Source organism: Staurois parvus, unplaced genomic scaffold, assembly GCF_062004578.1.
Source record: "Staurois parvus isolate SC_StPar_1 unplaced genomic scaffold, SC_StPar_1.0 ptg000249l, whole genome shotgun sequence".
Classification (NCBI taxonomy): Eukaryota; Metazoa; Chordata; class Amphibia; order Anura; family Ranidae; genus Staurois; species Staurois parvus.
Window position 1 is genome coordinate 950,136 of NW_028318045.1, and position 15,469 is coordinate 965,604.

Sequence of the window (15,469 nt, forward strand, 5' to 3'; positions counted from 1 at the left end):
TCCCAGGGCCTCCTCCTAGGCTCCACACTCCAGCCACCTACTCCATCTTCCACCCAACACACTCTGACTCACTTCCTGACAATCAGGCCCATTTATATCTAAAGGCAGTCCTGACCCCAGGTGACCTGGCTGACTCATGCTCAGGCTGACTCATGCCCCGGCTGCTATTCAGCCTCAAACCTCGTCTATCTCTCCCTGGCTAACTGGAGGGGCGCTACACTTACATCACTGTAAAAAGGACAAAGAAAACCTTCATAGGTTTTAGAGGAAGTTAGCCTGTATATTAGATGATTTATAACTGAAGACTACAACATATGTAATTGTTTAGATTATCAAAAATTGCAAAACAAGACATTTTAAAATTATTTTAAGTCAGATTTCTGTTCCAATATTTTCCTAAAACCGACAAACAATTCAAAAATTGCTTCATAGAGGGTGTGATAACAAGGTTTGGGGGGCAGTTTGTGGACAGAATGCCCCCTGGAAATGAATTTCCTGCTTGTATAATTGGCTTTATTGGCTAAATTCCCTTATTTTCACCTGATAATCATGTGAATAGCACATTTCCTGCCCCTTGGTGGCTATGCATACTCATTCACTGGACCTGTGGAAGGAGCCATGGTTGTTAGCCTGTCTGGACTTCAAACATGTCTGCCTTTGTTCATTAGATAAGATTAGTAATCTGCAGAAGAAAGATAACTTGGTTTTTGTTAACAGAAAGTGACAGGGAACTGCATTTTGGGAAGATCAATAGGTATTTTCTTTACTTGATGAAAATATTTTAAACCTGAAAAAAGCGAATTAATGTAGCCAATGTTAGGACTAGAATAACCCAACGGTTCAGTTCAAATCCCCCTGACAAGGCACACCCCTCGTAAGGGAATGTAACCTGTTATGGTTCAAGGAGGATGGGCCGGATGCATGCTTTATGCCCCCTTTCCTGGCCAGCCAGGCTGCATGCTCAGATTAAGGGTCTTGAATTAATTTTTAGGGGGACCTCAGTTTTTTTTTTTTCATGGAGCCCCCCATAAAATTCATACCAAACCCGATTTTTTTTTCTTGCTGTAAAATATGCTACACTTACTAAAAATAGCATTTTAATTGCAATATTATTTATTTATTTATTTATTTTTAAACAGCACTCAAACCCCTCCAAATGTCCCTAAAAATACATAGCAGGCCCTTTGAGGGATCTGTGTGCTATATAAAAAAAATAGGATCACCCATTGCCTCCCACTGATATCCATCAGGCACTCTTTAATGAGGGAGACACAGACTCACAATACCACAGGACAGCTGGACACTCTTTTCACAACTTCCACCAGGTATGCTTCAGCAAGATCTCCACACCATAAAAATCCCAGACTAGATTTCTTGGAAGTACCCCCCCCCCCCAGCTCAAGCTACAGCTGGGGCCTTGATGACCTTCAGGCAGCATTTCCAGTAGACTGCCCTTAGGGTCAGAGCCCCTAGGCAGGGGACTTCTCTTGTAGGACTAGACCCACCACACACTGCTTCAAGCCTCAAACTATTTATGGGCTCTCCAGCTATGTACTGGACACATCTCCCCAGTGATTGGCTGGACCCACATTAATAGTAAGCCTGCCTCTCTGTCTTTTTTCCCACTGGGATTCTAAAATCCTCTAGAATGCATGGGGAAATAATCAGAGCAGCACCCTGTGAAACATGGAGCAGACTAAAGTAATCAACCAAAGCTCCACTGGTTACAGAGAAGCTAATTAAAATTTGCCTAGCAAATAGGAGGGTACTATACTGGTAACACAGGAAGTGAGTACTGGATAAAGGGCAATTCTGAATTTCTGATATGATCATTGGGTATTTTTTGGTATATTGTAAACTGCCATAGTACACAACATAGCAATGGCAAATGGAGGACAAATCTGGCACTTGAGTCAATGATTTGAGCACATATGCCTCATTCTTCCAGAAACTTATATCTTGGTGGGAAATCTCTGTGTAGTCTAGATAAACTGATGTTGGACTACTCTTGTCCATCAGCATGTCTTATGATACAGAGTGACAAGCCTACTGCTCGAGAGAACTGAATATGTTTCCCTATCAATCATTCTTAGCTAGACTTTTACCTGCCTTTGGTCAGTTAAAGCAGTGCTTCTCAACCTTTTTTCAGTCAAGGCACACTTTAAAATTCTGCCCAATCTTGCGGCACCCAATTCTAAAACATAAAAATTAAACTAATCATTTTACATATCACGGCAACATCCACACACATAGGATACCCAACATTAGAGGTGATTTATTCTTTCAAAGCAAATACACCTTTGCACACTGTTACTGGCTAGTATTTCAATTTTTCTCCTCTCCTTCAATTGCCCTCATTCAGTTAATGTGAACTTCTGATCAAGAAGGGCAGGGGCAAACAAGGATGCTATGCAGTTGCTCAGACGTTCTCCTTATCAACTGATGAAGTCATTGTTTTTTAGGACACCGATGGCTAGATGGTTGTAATGATGTACAATGAAAACCTGTGACTTTGTGGAAATAAAAGGCAGGCTTGATCTACCCACTGGCTTGTATACAATTTTTAGGCAATTTATATGCATTTTTGCCAAGGCATCCCTGAAGAAACCTGAAGGCACCTCAGGGTGCCTGGGCACCCTGGTTGAAAAAAAAACTGGGTTAAAGTTAAATGATAACTAATAGTTATCATTGGTTACGTAAAGTACATTAAGGGTTAATAACTAAAACTAAAGGGTGCAAAATCTGGTGCAACTCTGCATAGAAACCAATGAGCTTCCAGGGCTATTTGCCAAAACATAATTGAGCAAGCTGAAGTTAGAAGCTGATTGGCTACTGTGCACAGCTGCATCAGATTCTGAATGCTCCAGTTTTGTTAACCACTTGAGCCCCAGAGGATTTACCCCCCTTAATGACCAGGCCTTTTTTTGCTGTTTGGCGCTGCACTAATTCAAATGATAATTGCGCGGTCATGCAATGCTGTACCCAAACAAAATTTACGTCCTTTTCTTCACACAAATGGAGCTTTCTTTTGGTGGTATTTGATCACCTGTGCGCTTTTTATTTTCGGCGCTATAAACAAAAAAAACACGAAAATCTTGAAAAAAAACCAATTTTTTCTACTTTCAGCTATAAAAAATATATCGTAAACTCAAAGTTAGTCATAAATTTCAGCCAAAATGTATTCTGCTACATGTTTTTGGTAAAAAAAATCCCAATAAGTGTATATTGATTGCTTTGTGTGAACGTTATAGCGTCTACAAACTATGGTATAGATACTGTAATTTATGCCTTTTTTTGCTATACAGCGCTGCACTAATTCAAATGATAATTGCGCGGTCATGCAATGCTGTACCCAATCGAAATTTACGTCCTTTTTTTCACACAAATAGAGCTTTCTTTTGGTGGTATTTGATCACCTGTGCGCTTTTTATTTTTGGCGCTATAAACAAAAAAACACGAAAATCTTGAAAAAAAAACAATTTTTTCTACTTTCAGCTATAAAAAATATATCGTAAACTCAAAGTTAGTCATAAATTTCAGCCAAAATGTATTCTGCTACATGTTTTTGGTAAAAGAAATCCCAATAAGTGTATATTGATTGCTTTGTGTGAACGTTATAGCGTCTACAAACTATGGTATAGATACTGTAATTTATGCCTTTTTTTGCTATACAGCGCTGCACTAATTCAAATGATAATTGCGCGGTCATGCAATGCTGTAACCAATCGAAATTTACGTCCTTTTTTTCACACAAATAGAGCTTTCTTTTGGTGGTATTTGATCACCTGTGCGCTTTTTATTTTTGGCGCTATAAACAAAAAAACACGAAAATCTTGAAAAAAAAAACAATTTTTTCTACTTTCAGCTATAAAAAATATATCGTAAACTCAAAGTTAGTCATAAATTTCAGCCAAAATGTATTCTGCTACATGTTTTTGGTAAAAAAAATCCCAATAAGTGTATATTGATTGCTTTGTGTGAACGTTATAGCGTCTACAAACTATGGTATAGATACTGTAATTTATGCCTTTTTTTGCTATACAGCGCTGCACTAATTCAAATGATAATTGCGCGGTCATGCAATGCTGTACCCAATCGAAATTTACGTCCTTTTTTTCACACAAATAGAGCTTTCTTTTGGTGGTATTTGATCACCTGTGCGCTTTTTATTTTTGGCGCTATAAACAAAAAAACACGAAAATCTTGAAAAAAAAACAATTTTTTCTACTTTCAGCTATAAAAAATATATCGTAAACTCAAAGTTAGTCATAAATTTCAGCCAAAATGTATTCTGCTACATGTTTTTGGTAAAAAAAATCCCAATAAGTGTATATTGATTGCTTTGTGTGAACGTTATAGCGTCTACAAACTATGGTATAGATACTGTAATTTATGCCTTTTTTTGCTATACAGCGCTGCACTAATTCAAATGATAATTGCGCGGTCATGCAATGCTGTACCCAATCGAAATTTACGTCCTTTTTTTCACACAAATAGAGCTTTCTTTTGGTGGTATTTGATCACCTGTGCGCTTTTTATTTTTGGCGCTATAAACAAAAAAACACGAAAATCTTGAAAAAAAAACAATTTTTTCTACTTTCAGCTATAAAAAATATATCGTAAACTCAAAGTTAGTCATAAATTTAAGCCAAAATGTATTCTGCTACATGTTTTTGGTAAAAAAAATCCCAATAAGTGTATATTGATTGCTTTGTGTGAACGTTATAGCGTCTACAAACTATGGTATAGATACTGTAATTTATGCCTTTTTTTGCTATACAGCGCTGCACTAATTCAAATGATAATTGCGCGGTCATGCAATGCTGTACCCAATCGAAATTTACGTCCTTTTTTTCACACAAATAGAGCTTTCTTTTGGTGGTATTTGATCACCTGTGCGCTTTTTATTTTTGGCGCTATAAACAAAAAAACACGAAAATCTGGAAAAAAAAACAATTTTTTCTACTTTCAGCTATAAAAAATATATCGTAAACTCAAAGTTAGTCATAAATTTCAGCCAAAATGTATTCTGCTACATGTTTTTGGTAAAAAAAAATCCCAATAAGTGTATATTGATTGCTTTGTGTGAACGTTATAGCGTCTACAAACTATGGTATAGATACTGTAATTTATGCCTTTTTTTGCTATACAGCGCTGCACTAATTCAAATGATAATTGCGCGGTCATGCAATGCTGTACCCAATCGAAATTTACGTCCTTTTTTTCACACAAATAGAGCTTTCTTTTGGTGGTATTTGATCACCTGTGCGCTTTTTATTTTTGGCGCTATAAACAAAAAAACACGAAAATCTTGAAAAAAAAACAATTTTTTCTACTTTCAGCTATAAAAAATATATATCGTAAACTCAAAGTTAGTCATAAATTTAAGCCAAAATGTATTCTGCTACATGTTTTTGGTAAAAAAAAATCCCAATAAGTGTATATTGATTGCTTTGTGTGAAAGTTATAGCGTCTACAAACTATGGTATAGATAATTTGAAATTTACACAGCTTTTACTTTCTGACCGCCCATCACATCTCTTGAGGTGCTAAAATACCAGGATAGAACAAACACCCCCAAATGACCCCTTTTTGGAAAGCAAATCTCAGGGAGGGGGAGGGGGGGCCATTTTCTCCCGCTGCTTGTAAAGGCAATTCTGCAGCTAATTAACCACTAGGAATGCTTTTACATGAAAGCCCATTTCCGGCTGAAAAAAATAAAACCAGGATGATGCCTGCAGCTGCAGGCATCACCCTGGTATAACCATTCAAAGTCCAGTGATGTACCAGTACGTCACTGGTCCTTGTTGGGTGTATATGCTATGTTCTTTTTTTCTTTATGCAGCCTGTGGGCTGAATGAAAAAAAAGAGAAGAAATCTCTGCCAGAAAAAGTGTGTGGTATGCCCACCATTAGAAACCTCCCTCAATCCACCCACTTCTAATGGTGGGCACATATGAAATGTGCCAACAAATATAAAATATATATGCCGAAGCATGGGGGCCATCCACCCACTGGCCACCCCAGGCCCCCATGCTTTGGCATATATTTTCTTTTTTTTAACTGCGGATGAAAAATCTCATCCGACAGCACTGTACACACCTACTTATGTCTATTCTGAAAGCAAGACCCTGTTGCTGTCAGAATAAACAGGTCAGTGCTGCAGTTTGACGTTCCTGCAAAGAAATCAACAAGGGTTAACAATAAAACATAAACTCAACAACTTTATAATGAAAAGTGTGTGGTGGTATGCCCACCATTAGAAACCTCCCTCAATCCACCCACTCCTAATGGTGGGCACATATGAAATGTGCCAACAAATATAAAATATATATGCCGAAGCATAGGGGCCATCCACCCAGTGGCCACCCCAGGCCCCCATGCTTTGGCATATATTCTCTTTTTTTTAACTGCGGATGAAAAATCTCATCCGACAGCACTGCACACACCTACTTATGTCTATTCTGAAAGCAAGACCCTGTTGCTGTCAGAATAAAAAGGTCAGTGCTGCAGTTTGACGTTCCTGCAAAGAAATCAACAAGGGTTAACAATAAAACATAAACTCAACAACTTTATAATGAACAGTGTGTGGTGGTATGCCCACCATTAGAAACCTCCCTCAATCCACCCACTTCTAATGGTGGGCACATATGAAATGTGCCAACAAATATAAAATATATATGCCGAAGCATAGGGGCCATCCACCCAGTGGCCACCCCAGGCCCCCATGCTTTGGCATATATTCTCTTTTTTTTAACTGCGGATGAAAAATCTCATCCGACAGCACTGCACACACCTACTTATGTCTATTCTGAAAGCAAGACCCTGTTGCTGTCAGAATAAACAGGTCAGTGCTGCAGTTTGACGTTCCTGCAAAAAAATCAACAATGGTTAACAATAAAACATAAACTCAATAAAACAACTTTATAAGGAAAAGTGTGTGGTGGTATGCCCACCATTAGAAACCTCCCTCAATCCACCCACTTCTAATGGTGGGCACACATGAAATGTGCCAACAAATATAAAATATATATGCCGAAGCATAGGGGCCATCCACCCACAGGCCACCCCAGGCCCCCATGCTTTGGCATATATTCTGTTTTTTATAACTGCGGATGAAAAATCTCATCCAACAGCGCTGCTCACGCTGACTTATGTCTATTCTGAGAGCAAGTTCCTGTTGCTGTCAGAATAAACAGGTCAGCGCTGCAGCTGAAAGCATTCCTGCAAACAGAAATGGTTAACAATAAAACAACAATAAACCAGTGAAAGTCGAACAATCACAAAAATGACAACAACAAAAAAAAACTATAACTATTTTTGGTTTTTACATTTTTTTATTTTTTTGGGGGGTATTTGTACTTTTATTTATTTTTTTTATTTTTTTAAACTTTTTTTTCCAAACTTCAAACATTTAAACAGCTGGTAGGGTCTCTCCAAATGCGATAGCCAGTTTCCTGACTACCGAACATCTTTTGAGACCCTGTGTAAATGTGCCCTGATCTGTGCCGTGCTGTACCCTATACTAATAGTTCACTAGTGTATGGTAGAGGCGGAAGCAGGGCTTGATGCAGAGGCCAGGTTGGCCAGGACAGGAGGGACAACAATAGCGGCTGTCACGCCTAATTCCACGTTTGCTGCAGACACGACATCTTTTTTGGGGTCTTCTTTGGGTTGGGGTACCAGGAATGGTATCGAGAAAATGTCTCTCATGCAGACGGCTAACTGCATCTGGGAGAGGGATTTGGGCACAGCACCTTCTGGATACAAAAGGGCCCTGATGTTCTCTAACTGGAAATTTAGGTATGATCCACTATGTCCAGTTGCTTTATAGAGAACAAAAGCATTATATAGAGCCAATTGAAATAAATAAACTGACACTTTTATGTACCAGCGTTTGGATTTTCGGGAAACTAAATACGGCTGCATCATCTGGTCATTGAAGTCCACCCCTCCCATGTTAAGGTTATAATCGTGGACACAGAGGGGCTTCTCAACAACACCAGTTGCCGTGGTAATTTGGACGGTCGTATCTGCATGAATGGAAGACAGGAGGTAAACATCCCGTTTGTCCTTCCACTTCACTGCGAGCAATTCTTCATTTCTCAAGCAGGCTTTTTCCCCCTTTTTAAGACGGGTATTTACAAGCCGTTGGGGGAAGCCTCGGCGATTAGATCGCACAGTGCCACATGTGCAAATTCCCAAATTGAACAAATGTCTAAATAGTGGCACGCTTGAATAAAAATTGTCCACGTATAAGTGGTACCCCATGTGGAAATAGGATGACGCCAAGTCCCAAACTATCTTGCCACTGCTCCCCATGTAGTCTGGGCATCCGGGGGGCTCCAAGTAACTATCTTTTCCCTCGTAAATCCGAAACTTACATGTATAGCCTGTTGCCCTCTCACAGGTCTTATACATCTTGATCCCATATCTGGCACGCTTGCTGGGGAGATATTGTTTGATTACAAGGCGGCCAGAATATTGAATGAGGGACTCATCGATGCAGATGTTTTTCTGGGGAGTATACACATCTGCAAATTTTTGGTTAAAGTGATTTACGAGGGGCCGAATTTTGTGGAGCCGGTCAAATTCAGGGTCACCCCGAGGACGACTGAGTGAGTTGTCGTAGAAGTGCATAAAACGCATTATACTCTCATATCTATGCCTGGCCATGGCAGCAGAGAACACGGGCATGTGAACAAGAGGGTCGGTGGACCAATACAACCGCAATTGATTTTTATCATTAATGCCCATGTTGAGGGTTAGGCCCAAAAAAACTTTAAATTCGGAAACCGTAATGGGTTTCCATGCGAATGGTCTGGCAAGGTTTGAATTTGGGTTGGCGGCGATAAATTGGCGTGCATATAAATTGCTTTGATCCACAATCAATGCATAAAGATCTTCTGTGAAAAACAGCTCAAAAAAATTAAGGGGAGTATTTAAATTTGCTGTTTCCACCTGAATTCCGGGTTGGGCAGTGAATGGGGGAAGTACGGGTGCTGCAGAATTTGTGGGCTGCCAATCGGGATTTGCAAGCACATCCGGAAGGACACTAGGGGCTCTACGGGCCTGTCTGCGAATTCTTGGTGGCCGCGGGACACTACTTGTGCTCGCCACCGCACCAGCTTGTACTGCACTTATGGGACTCGCCACGTCACCAAGTGATACTGCAGTGCTGGTATGCCTACGACCAGGACGTACTAGGCCGCTGGTGCTCGCCAGTTCACCAAAAGATACTGCGGCACTAGTACTGGCACTCTGCTGCATATGAGAGTCATCATGCATTTGTACCACCTCAGCAACCTGTGAATGGGATCGGGTACGCCTGACCTTAGCAGGGACCACTTCCTCGTCGCCTGAGCTAGCTGTCAGGGTGCCGCTGCTGTCTATAGGTTCGTATTCTGAGCCTGATTCTGCCAGTGAGTCTTCCCCTTCGCTCTCACTTGACATGCTCAGAATCCTATAGGCCTCTTCACTAGTGTACCTTTGCTTAGACATTTTGGCCACTAAATTTACAGGTACCTAGTGCGACTCACGGGAAAAAGAGCGCCTGGCTGTCAGGGACTGCTTGAACCGCTACAAAAAATTTACCGACAAGTGCTAACAGATATCAGGCCTGATTCTGTGAACACTGCGGTTTTGTGTGTAATATGTATCAAGTGACAGTTATCTACTGACACTGCACTTGCCGGGGGAGAAGGGGGGGGCGTAGGGGCTAAACGCAGGTGCTGGCAGGTGTTGGGGCTGATCCCGCTAACACTGCGTTTTTGGGGATACTAAAGTAATGTGAATGCTGGTATAGCGCTGATCTGATCAAAGATATTGATCCAATCAGACACTATACTAGCAATGAAGGTTTAGCGTGCAAGTAAGCGTGTTCCTGGCAATCAAGGGGTCAAATGTGATTATCTGTGTACTAGCGGGCAAACTGATGCTATCTGGGAGGGGCGCTAACACTATTGGAAGTCGCTAGCGACACTGATACAGTGATCAGTAAAAATTGGTTCACTGAGCAGTGACACTGGTGACAGGGCAGTGAAGGGGTCAACTCAGGGGGGAGGGGGGGGGGGCGATCAAGGGGTTAGACGGGATCACTGGTGTATTAGCGGGCAATCTGGCGCTATCTGGGAGGGGCGCTAACACTAACGGAAGTCGCCAGCGACACTGATACAGTGATCAGTAAAAATTGGTTCACTGATCAGTGACACTGGTGACAGGGCAGTGAAGGGGTCAACTCGGGGGGGGGGGGCGATCAAGGGGTTAGACGGGACTACTGGTGTATTAGCGGGCAATCTGGCGCTATCTGGGAGGGGCGCTAACACTAACGGAAGTCGCCAGCGACACTGATACAGTGATCAGTAAAAATTGGTTCACTGATCAGTGACACTGGTGAGAGGGCAGTGAAGGGGTCAACTCAGGGGGGGGGGGGGCGATCAAGGGGTTAGACGGGACTACTGGTGTATTAGTGGGCAATCTGGCGCTATCTGGGAGGGGCGCTAACACTATCGGAAGTCGCCAGCGACACTGATACAGTGATCAGTAAAAATCGCTTCACTGATCAGTGACACTGGTGACAGGGCAGTTAAGGGGTTAACTGGGGGGGTGGGGGGGGAAATTAAGGGGTTAAATGGCTTTATTGGTGTACTGGGGGGCAAACTGGCGCTATCTGGGAGGGGCGCTAGCACTATTGGAAGTCGCCAGCGACACTGATACAGTGATCAATAAAAATCGCTTCACTGATCAGGTACACTGGTGACAGGGCAGTGAAGGGTTAACTGGGGGGGGCAATCAGGGGGTTAAATGTGTCCTAGAGTGTGTTCTAACTGTTAGTGTAGTGTTTTACTCACGTTTAAATGTCTCTTCTTCTCTGTCTGGAACGGAATGTGTCCAGGCAGAGAAGAATGACATCATATCCTGCCCTGTGTAAATATCAACACAGGACAGGATAGGACAGGGACCGATCATCCGATTTCAGCCAGAAATCACTGGCTGAAATCTAATGATTGATCCCTCCTGGATCGAATCGGATCACCCGCGGGTCGGCGGGCGCGTGCGCGCGCGCCCCCTGCCCGCGAAAGTGTCGGGAGCGCGGAACCCGTTTTTAAACGTGGTTTTGCGCTCCACTGCCGCCCTGCACACGTATAAACACAGTGGCAGGGCGGCAAGCGGTTAAATCGGTCCCATTGTGTTATTGATCCAGGGAGTAAATACAACTACAATTCTTGAAGTCAGGAATGGAATTTATGTTCCCCTATGCAAAAACATTACCATTGCAAAGTTATTTTTATTAACTTTTTTTATTACCAGTCTATTTATAGCTAATTTTAAATGCATATTTTTATTTTTAAAAAAGTTAATTTTTTTATATTTTTTCCTCTTTTCACACTTGCTAAAAATACAAACGCTGACAGTAATACTAACCAACCACTAAAGAGTTAACAAGCATTTTTTTATGTGTTTAAGGCCTGTTAAAAAAAGAAATCCAAGACACTCTCCATTTTTTTTCCACTGATATTCCACCTTCCACCTCATTGATATTTGATTACCGCTTCTCAAATGCACTGTTAACATGCTGCAAACACTACAGGGGCATTTATGGTGCATTACCATTGACTTGAATGGAAGGGTTCAACAGATTCAACATACAGTACACTGTATATCTTCATTTCTGCTATATAGCAGCTTGAAGCGACGCAAAGGCAATAGGTTTTTTAAAATGTGAACAGCTCTGTCTGCTGTCCTTATTATCCAGTGCAGGCTGCGTTTGAGGAAACTCCCAAAGTGAACTTCATATTTTAGCAGTGGTTACAATTTAGAACTTTTGCATGCATTTCCTCTTTTAAAAAGTAGGTTCCTCTTTTTTATAAAGTAGGCTTTGAACTTCTTTAATAAAGAAAAGCATGTTTTAGACCATCTATTGAGCAGTTTGAGGTAAAGATACCCAACATACAGGCTTGTCTATTCAACCATGGATTTGTTCAGCATAGCCGTGGCATGGCTTCTCTGCTTGTTTTCTGGTGGATTGTTCTGCCGGGGCCTACTAAGGAGGAAGTGCCAAGTGCTGGAAAAAAAAAAATTTGAACCATTTATGGATCTAAAGTTCAATAAGTGTGAAGAATTTGAGGATCTGAATTTCACCATTGCAGTAAATTGTGACATGGTAGACAGTCTTAGTACAACCCTAAAGGAGATACCCTTGGACACAGACTGGCTTTGCATGACAAACTGCCAAGGAGTGATAATGGAAGCAGAAGTCTTCAAACAGTTCAAAAGCTTGAAATTTCTTTATATCACTGGAAATATTGAACTTCTGCGAGGAGCCTTCATTGATCTATTTGGACTTACCACTCTCTGGATAAAAGTGGAAAACACTCACTTCACTTTTTATGAAGACACTTTCTATGGTTTAAACTCACTTCAAGAACTAAAATTATCTAGTATAAATTTTTCATTAATCAACTTTTCAATATTTAACCATCTGCATCAGCTGGAGCATCTGATACTCTACAACAACAGCATAATGCATCTGTCTAAAGTAACAAAATCTCTAGGAAAATGTAACAATTTACATAATTTACGAAAACTATCAGTCATTTTCAATGACATTGGTTATCTGACAGAAGATGATTGCTTTACGTCACCATATCCTGCCAGTGATGGACAAACTGCACAGTATATAGATTTTAATATTAGTTATCTAGATTTAAGCTTAAACAGGTTGGAGAAAATTGATAAGCATTCTCTCTGCAACTTTCCACATTTGGAGCTGTTCCAATTAAAACTTAGTATTCATCACATTGGAGATATCCTGACATCAGGAATTAAAACAAGTAAGACCATTGTACTGTCGTCTACTGCATATCACATATTTGACGTCTGCCTGTATGCATCCCACTTTAAAGCAGAAGAGCTTCTAGTGACAGTGTCCACCATGAATGGAATTACCACTTCCAATGGCTCATGCGAAAATTTAAGAAAATTAGATTTAACGTTCCATTATATAAACAATATCAGCTTAGACCAATTCCAGAGCCTAAACAAGTTATTGGAACTAAATTTATCAATTAATAAATTAATAAATTTGAAGATTTGTGCAAATAAATCTTCACTGATAATGGAGTTGGTTTCTCTAAATGTATCTTATAACTATTTAACTAATCTTCATAAAGGTCAGTTTGCATGCTTAAAAAAGCTTCAGATCCTGGTTTTAGAAAACAACAAGATTAATCACATTGAAGATTTTGCATTTGATGGATTATCCAAGTTAGAGGTATTGAATCTCCAAAATAATAATTTGTTCCACATAAGTGAGTTTACATTTGCCAATCTATTTTCTTTAAGACATTTAAATTTATACAAAAATAAGATAGAAGAATGTCATGAGAAAGCTTTTCGTTGTCTTGGGAATCTTACTGAACTCCAATTTTCATATGATGAAAGAAGTGACATTTTTATGTGGAAGACGGTTCTGACATCTCTGACACATCTCTCAGTAAATTCTCTACTTTTCGTAACTGAGGAAATATTTTCCTACAATTTTCCACAGCTGCAGGTTTTGGAATTGGATGCACCCTTTGCAATTTTGAAATGTCCATATTCTCAGTTTAGCAAAGTTAATGAACTGCACTTGAGAAACATTATCCATTTTGAGTTTTATTGTCTTGAGAAACCATGGAACCCTCTCTTCAATTTCACTAATCTTGAAAAACTGTACTACATTGCAAACCCACATGATTATACAGACCTCACACTTAACAACTCATTGAAAAATACACCATTAAAATTTCTTTATCTCCAAGATATGGAGAAACTCATTAAGAACAGTAGGATAAATATTTATAAGATTTTTCAAGGGTTGTCACATCTCATGGTTTTACATTTAAAGAATTCTGGAATAGAGAATTTGGATTCCAAAGATATTTTTAAAGATTTACGTGAACTGGAAATTCTTATCATTGAAGATCAGAACATTCAAGAAATGAATGAGAATGTATTCACTTATATGACTAATTTAAAGTATGTTTATTTAATACAAACCACATTTCCATGTAGCTGTAAGTTCAGTGGTTTGTTATCCTGGCTAGAATCTGGCACAAGGGTTTCCATTAATTTTCCCAATCAGGAGTGTCAGATTAATCAACAATCCTTCAAACTTGTTTCATTTATTCACAGTACCTGTCACAGTGATATGGATCTGATCATCTTTATAGTTACCTTTGTGTTCACACTGCTATTCATATGTATGTCTCTCCTCTATGAAAGTATCTGGTGGTATATCCTCTACTTAATCTTCACAGTTAAATGCTGGATGAATCACAGCCACCAGGATGGAGAGCATTATGAATATGATGCATTTGTCTCTTACAATACACACAATGAATTGTGGGTTACTGAGCAGCTTCTTCCCAACCTGGAGCAGAACGGTCCTCCTTTCTTTCGAGTGTGCATCCATAACCGGGATTTTGAGGTTGGTAGAGACATTATGGACAATATCATGGACAGCATCTACAACAGCAGATGGACATTGTGTGTTATCACCCGTACTTACCTGCACAGTAACTGGTGCTCCCTGGAGATGAGGATGGCCACGTATAGGCTTCTAGCAGAAAGTGAGGACTCCCTTATTCTGGTGTTCCTTGATAGGATCTCTAGAGAAGAACTCCAACATTACCATAGATTGACTAAGCTGGTAGACAAGAAGACCTACCTGGACTGGCCAAGCGATGAGAGAGGACAGCTGCTCTTCTGGGCCAGACTACGGAAAGTCCTTGCTAAGTCTGGTAGACGGATCTCAATAAGGTAGTCCTGAGTTTGGAATCGCAGACTTACAGTGGGATGAAGTATGAAATCTGTATAAACAGAAGACATTTAAAGTGGAACTATGGCTTTATAGCAACATACTAGAAAAATATTTCTAAAGTTCCTTTCTTGTAGAATGTTCATTATTCAGTGACCTTTGAGAGATTATAAGAGATAAAGATGTAATTGTGCCACCAGCTTCCTTTACAACAATACAGTCTTGGACAAAATAATTTACCCTAAATCTATTTTGCAGTAGGTTTGGCATCAATGCAGTTTTTGTAAACAAATTGTGTTTTGTGAATCTGTTGCAAACTTTCTAAGTTGGACTTCATGCCAGTAAAAGCACTTCAAGTTGCAGGTGGACAAAGCAAAGCCACTGATTTAATTAGCAGCATTATTTTTTGACTGTCATGCAAGACCCTTTATTTGGCCTTTGTGTTGCCTATCTGATGGACAGTCCAATAGCCAACTTAAGGAGTACACACAGTATGCTGACAACCCTGCTGCTAATTCTCAGTCAGTGGCTTCATGTTGTCAAGCTGCAAAATGAAGTGCTGTTACTGGCTAAATCTCCAGGTAAACAGATTTACAAAAAACTATTTATGGAATAAAACTAAATACAGTGAGGCGCCAAGGCAGTGCAAACAGTAATAATATAAGTACAA

The 15,469-nt window shown here is 40.1% G+C and overlaps 1 protein-coding gene across 1 annotated transcript; it reads left to right on the forward strand.

Annotated features, from left to right (window-relative positions):
* Nucleotides 1–11,970: 11,970 nt before the first annotated feature.
* LOC149459687 (uncharacterized) lies at nt 11,971–14,805 on the forward strand. Its single transcript, XM_089680813.1, has one exon. The coding sequence runs from the start codon at nt 11,971–11,973 to the stop codon at nt 14,803–14,805; it is 2,835 nt and encodes a 944-aa protein (XP_089536939.1).
* Nucleotides 14,806–15,469: the final 664 nt, after the last annotated feature.

Excerpts from the sequence above, each read along its gene's own strand:
- LOC149459687 (XM_089680813.1), top strand. The coding sequence starts at position 11,971 with ATGGATTTGTTCAGCATAGCCGTGGCATGGCTTCTCTGCTTGTTTTCT.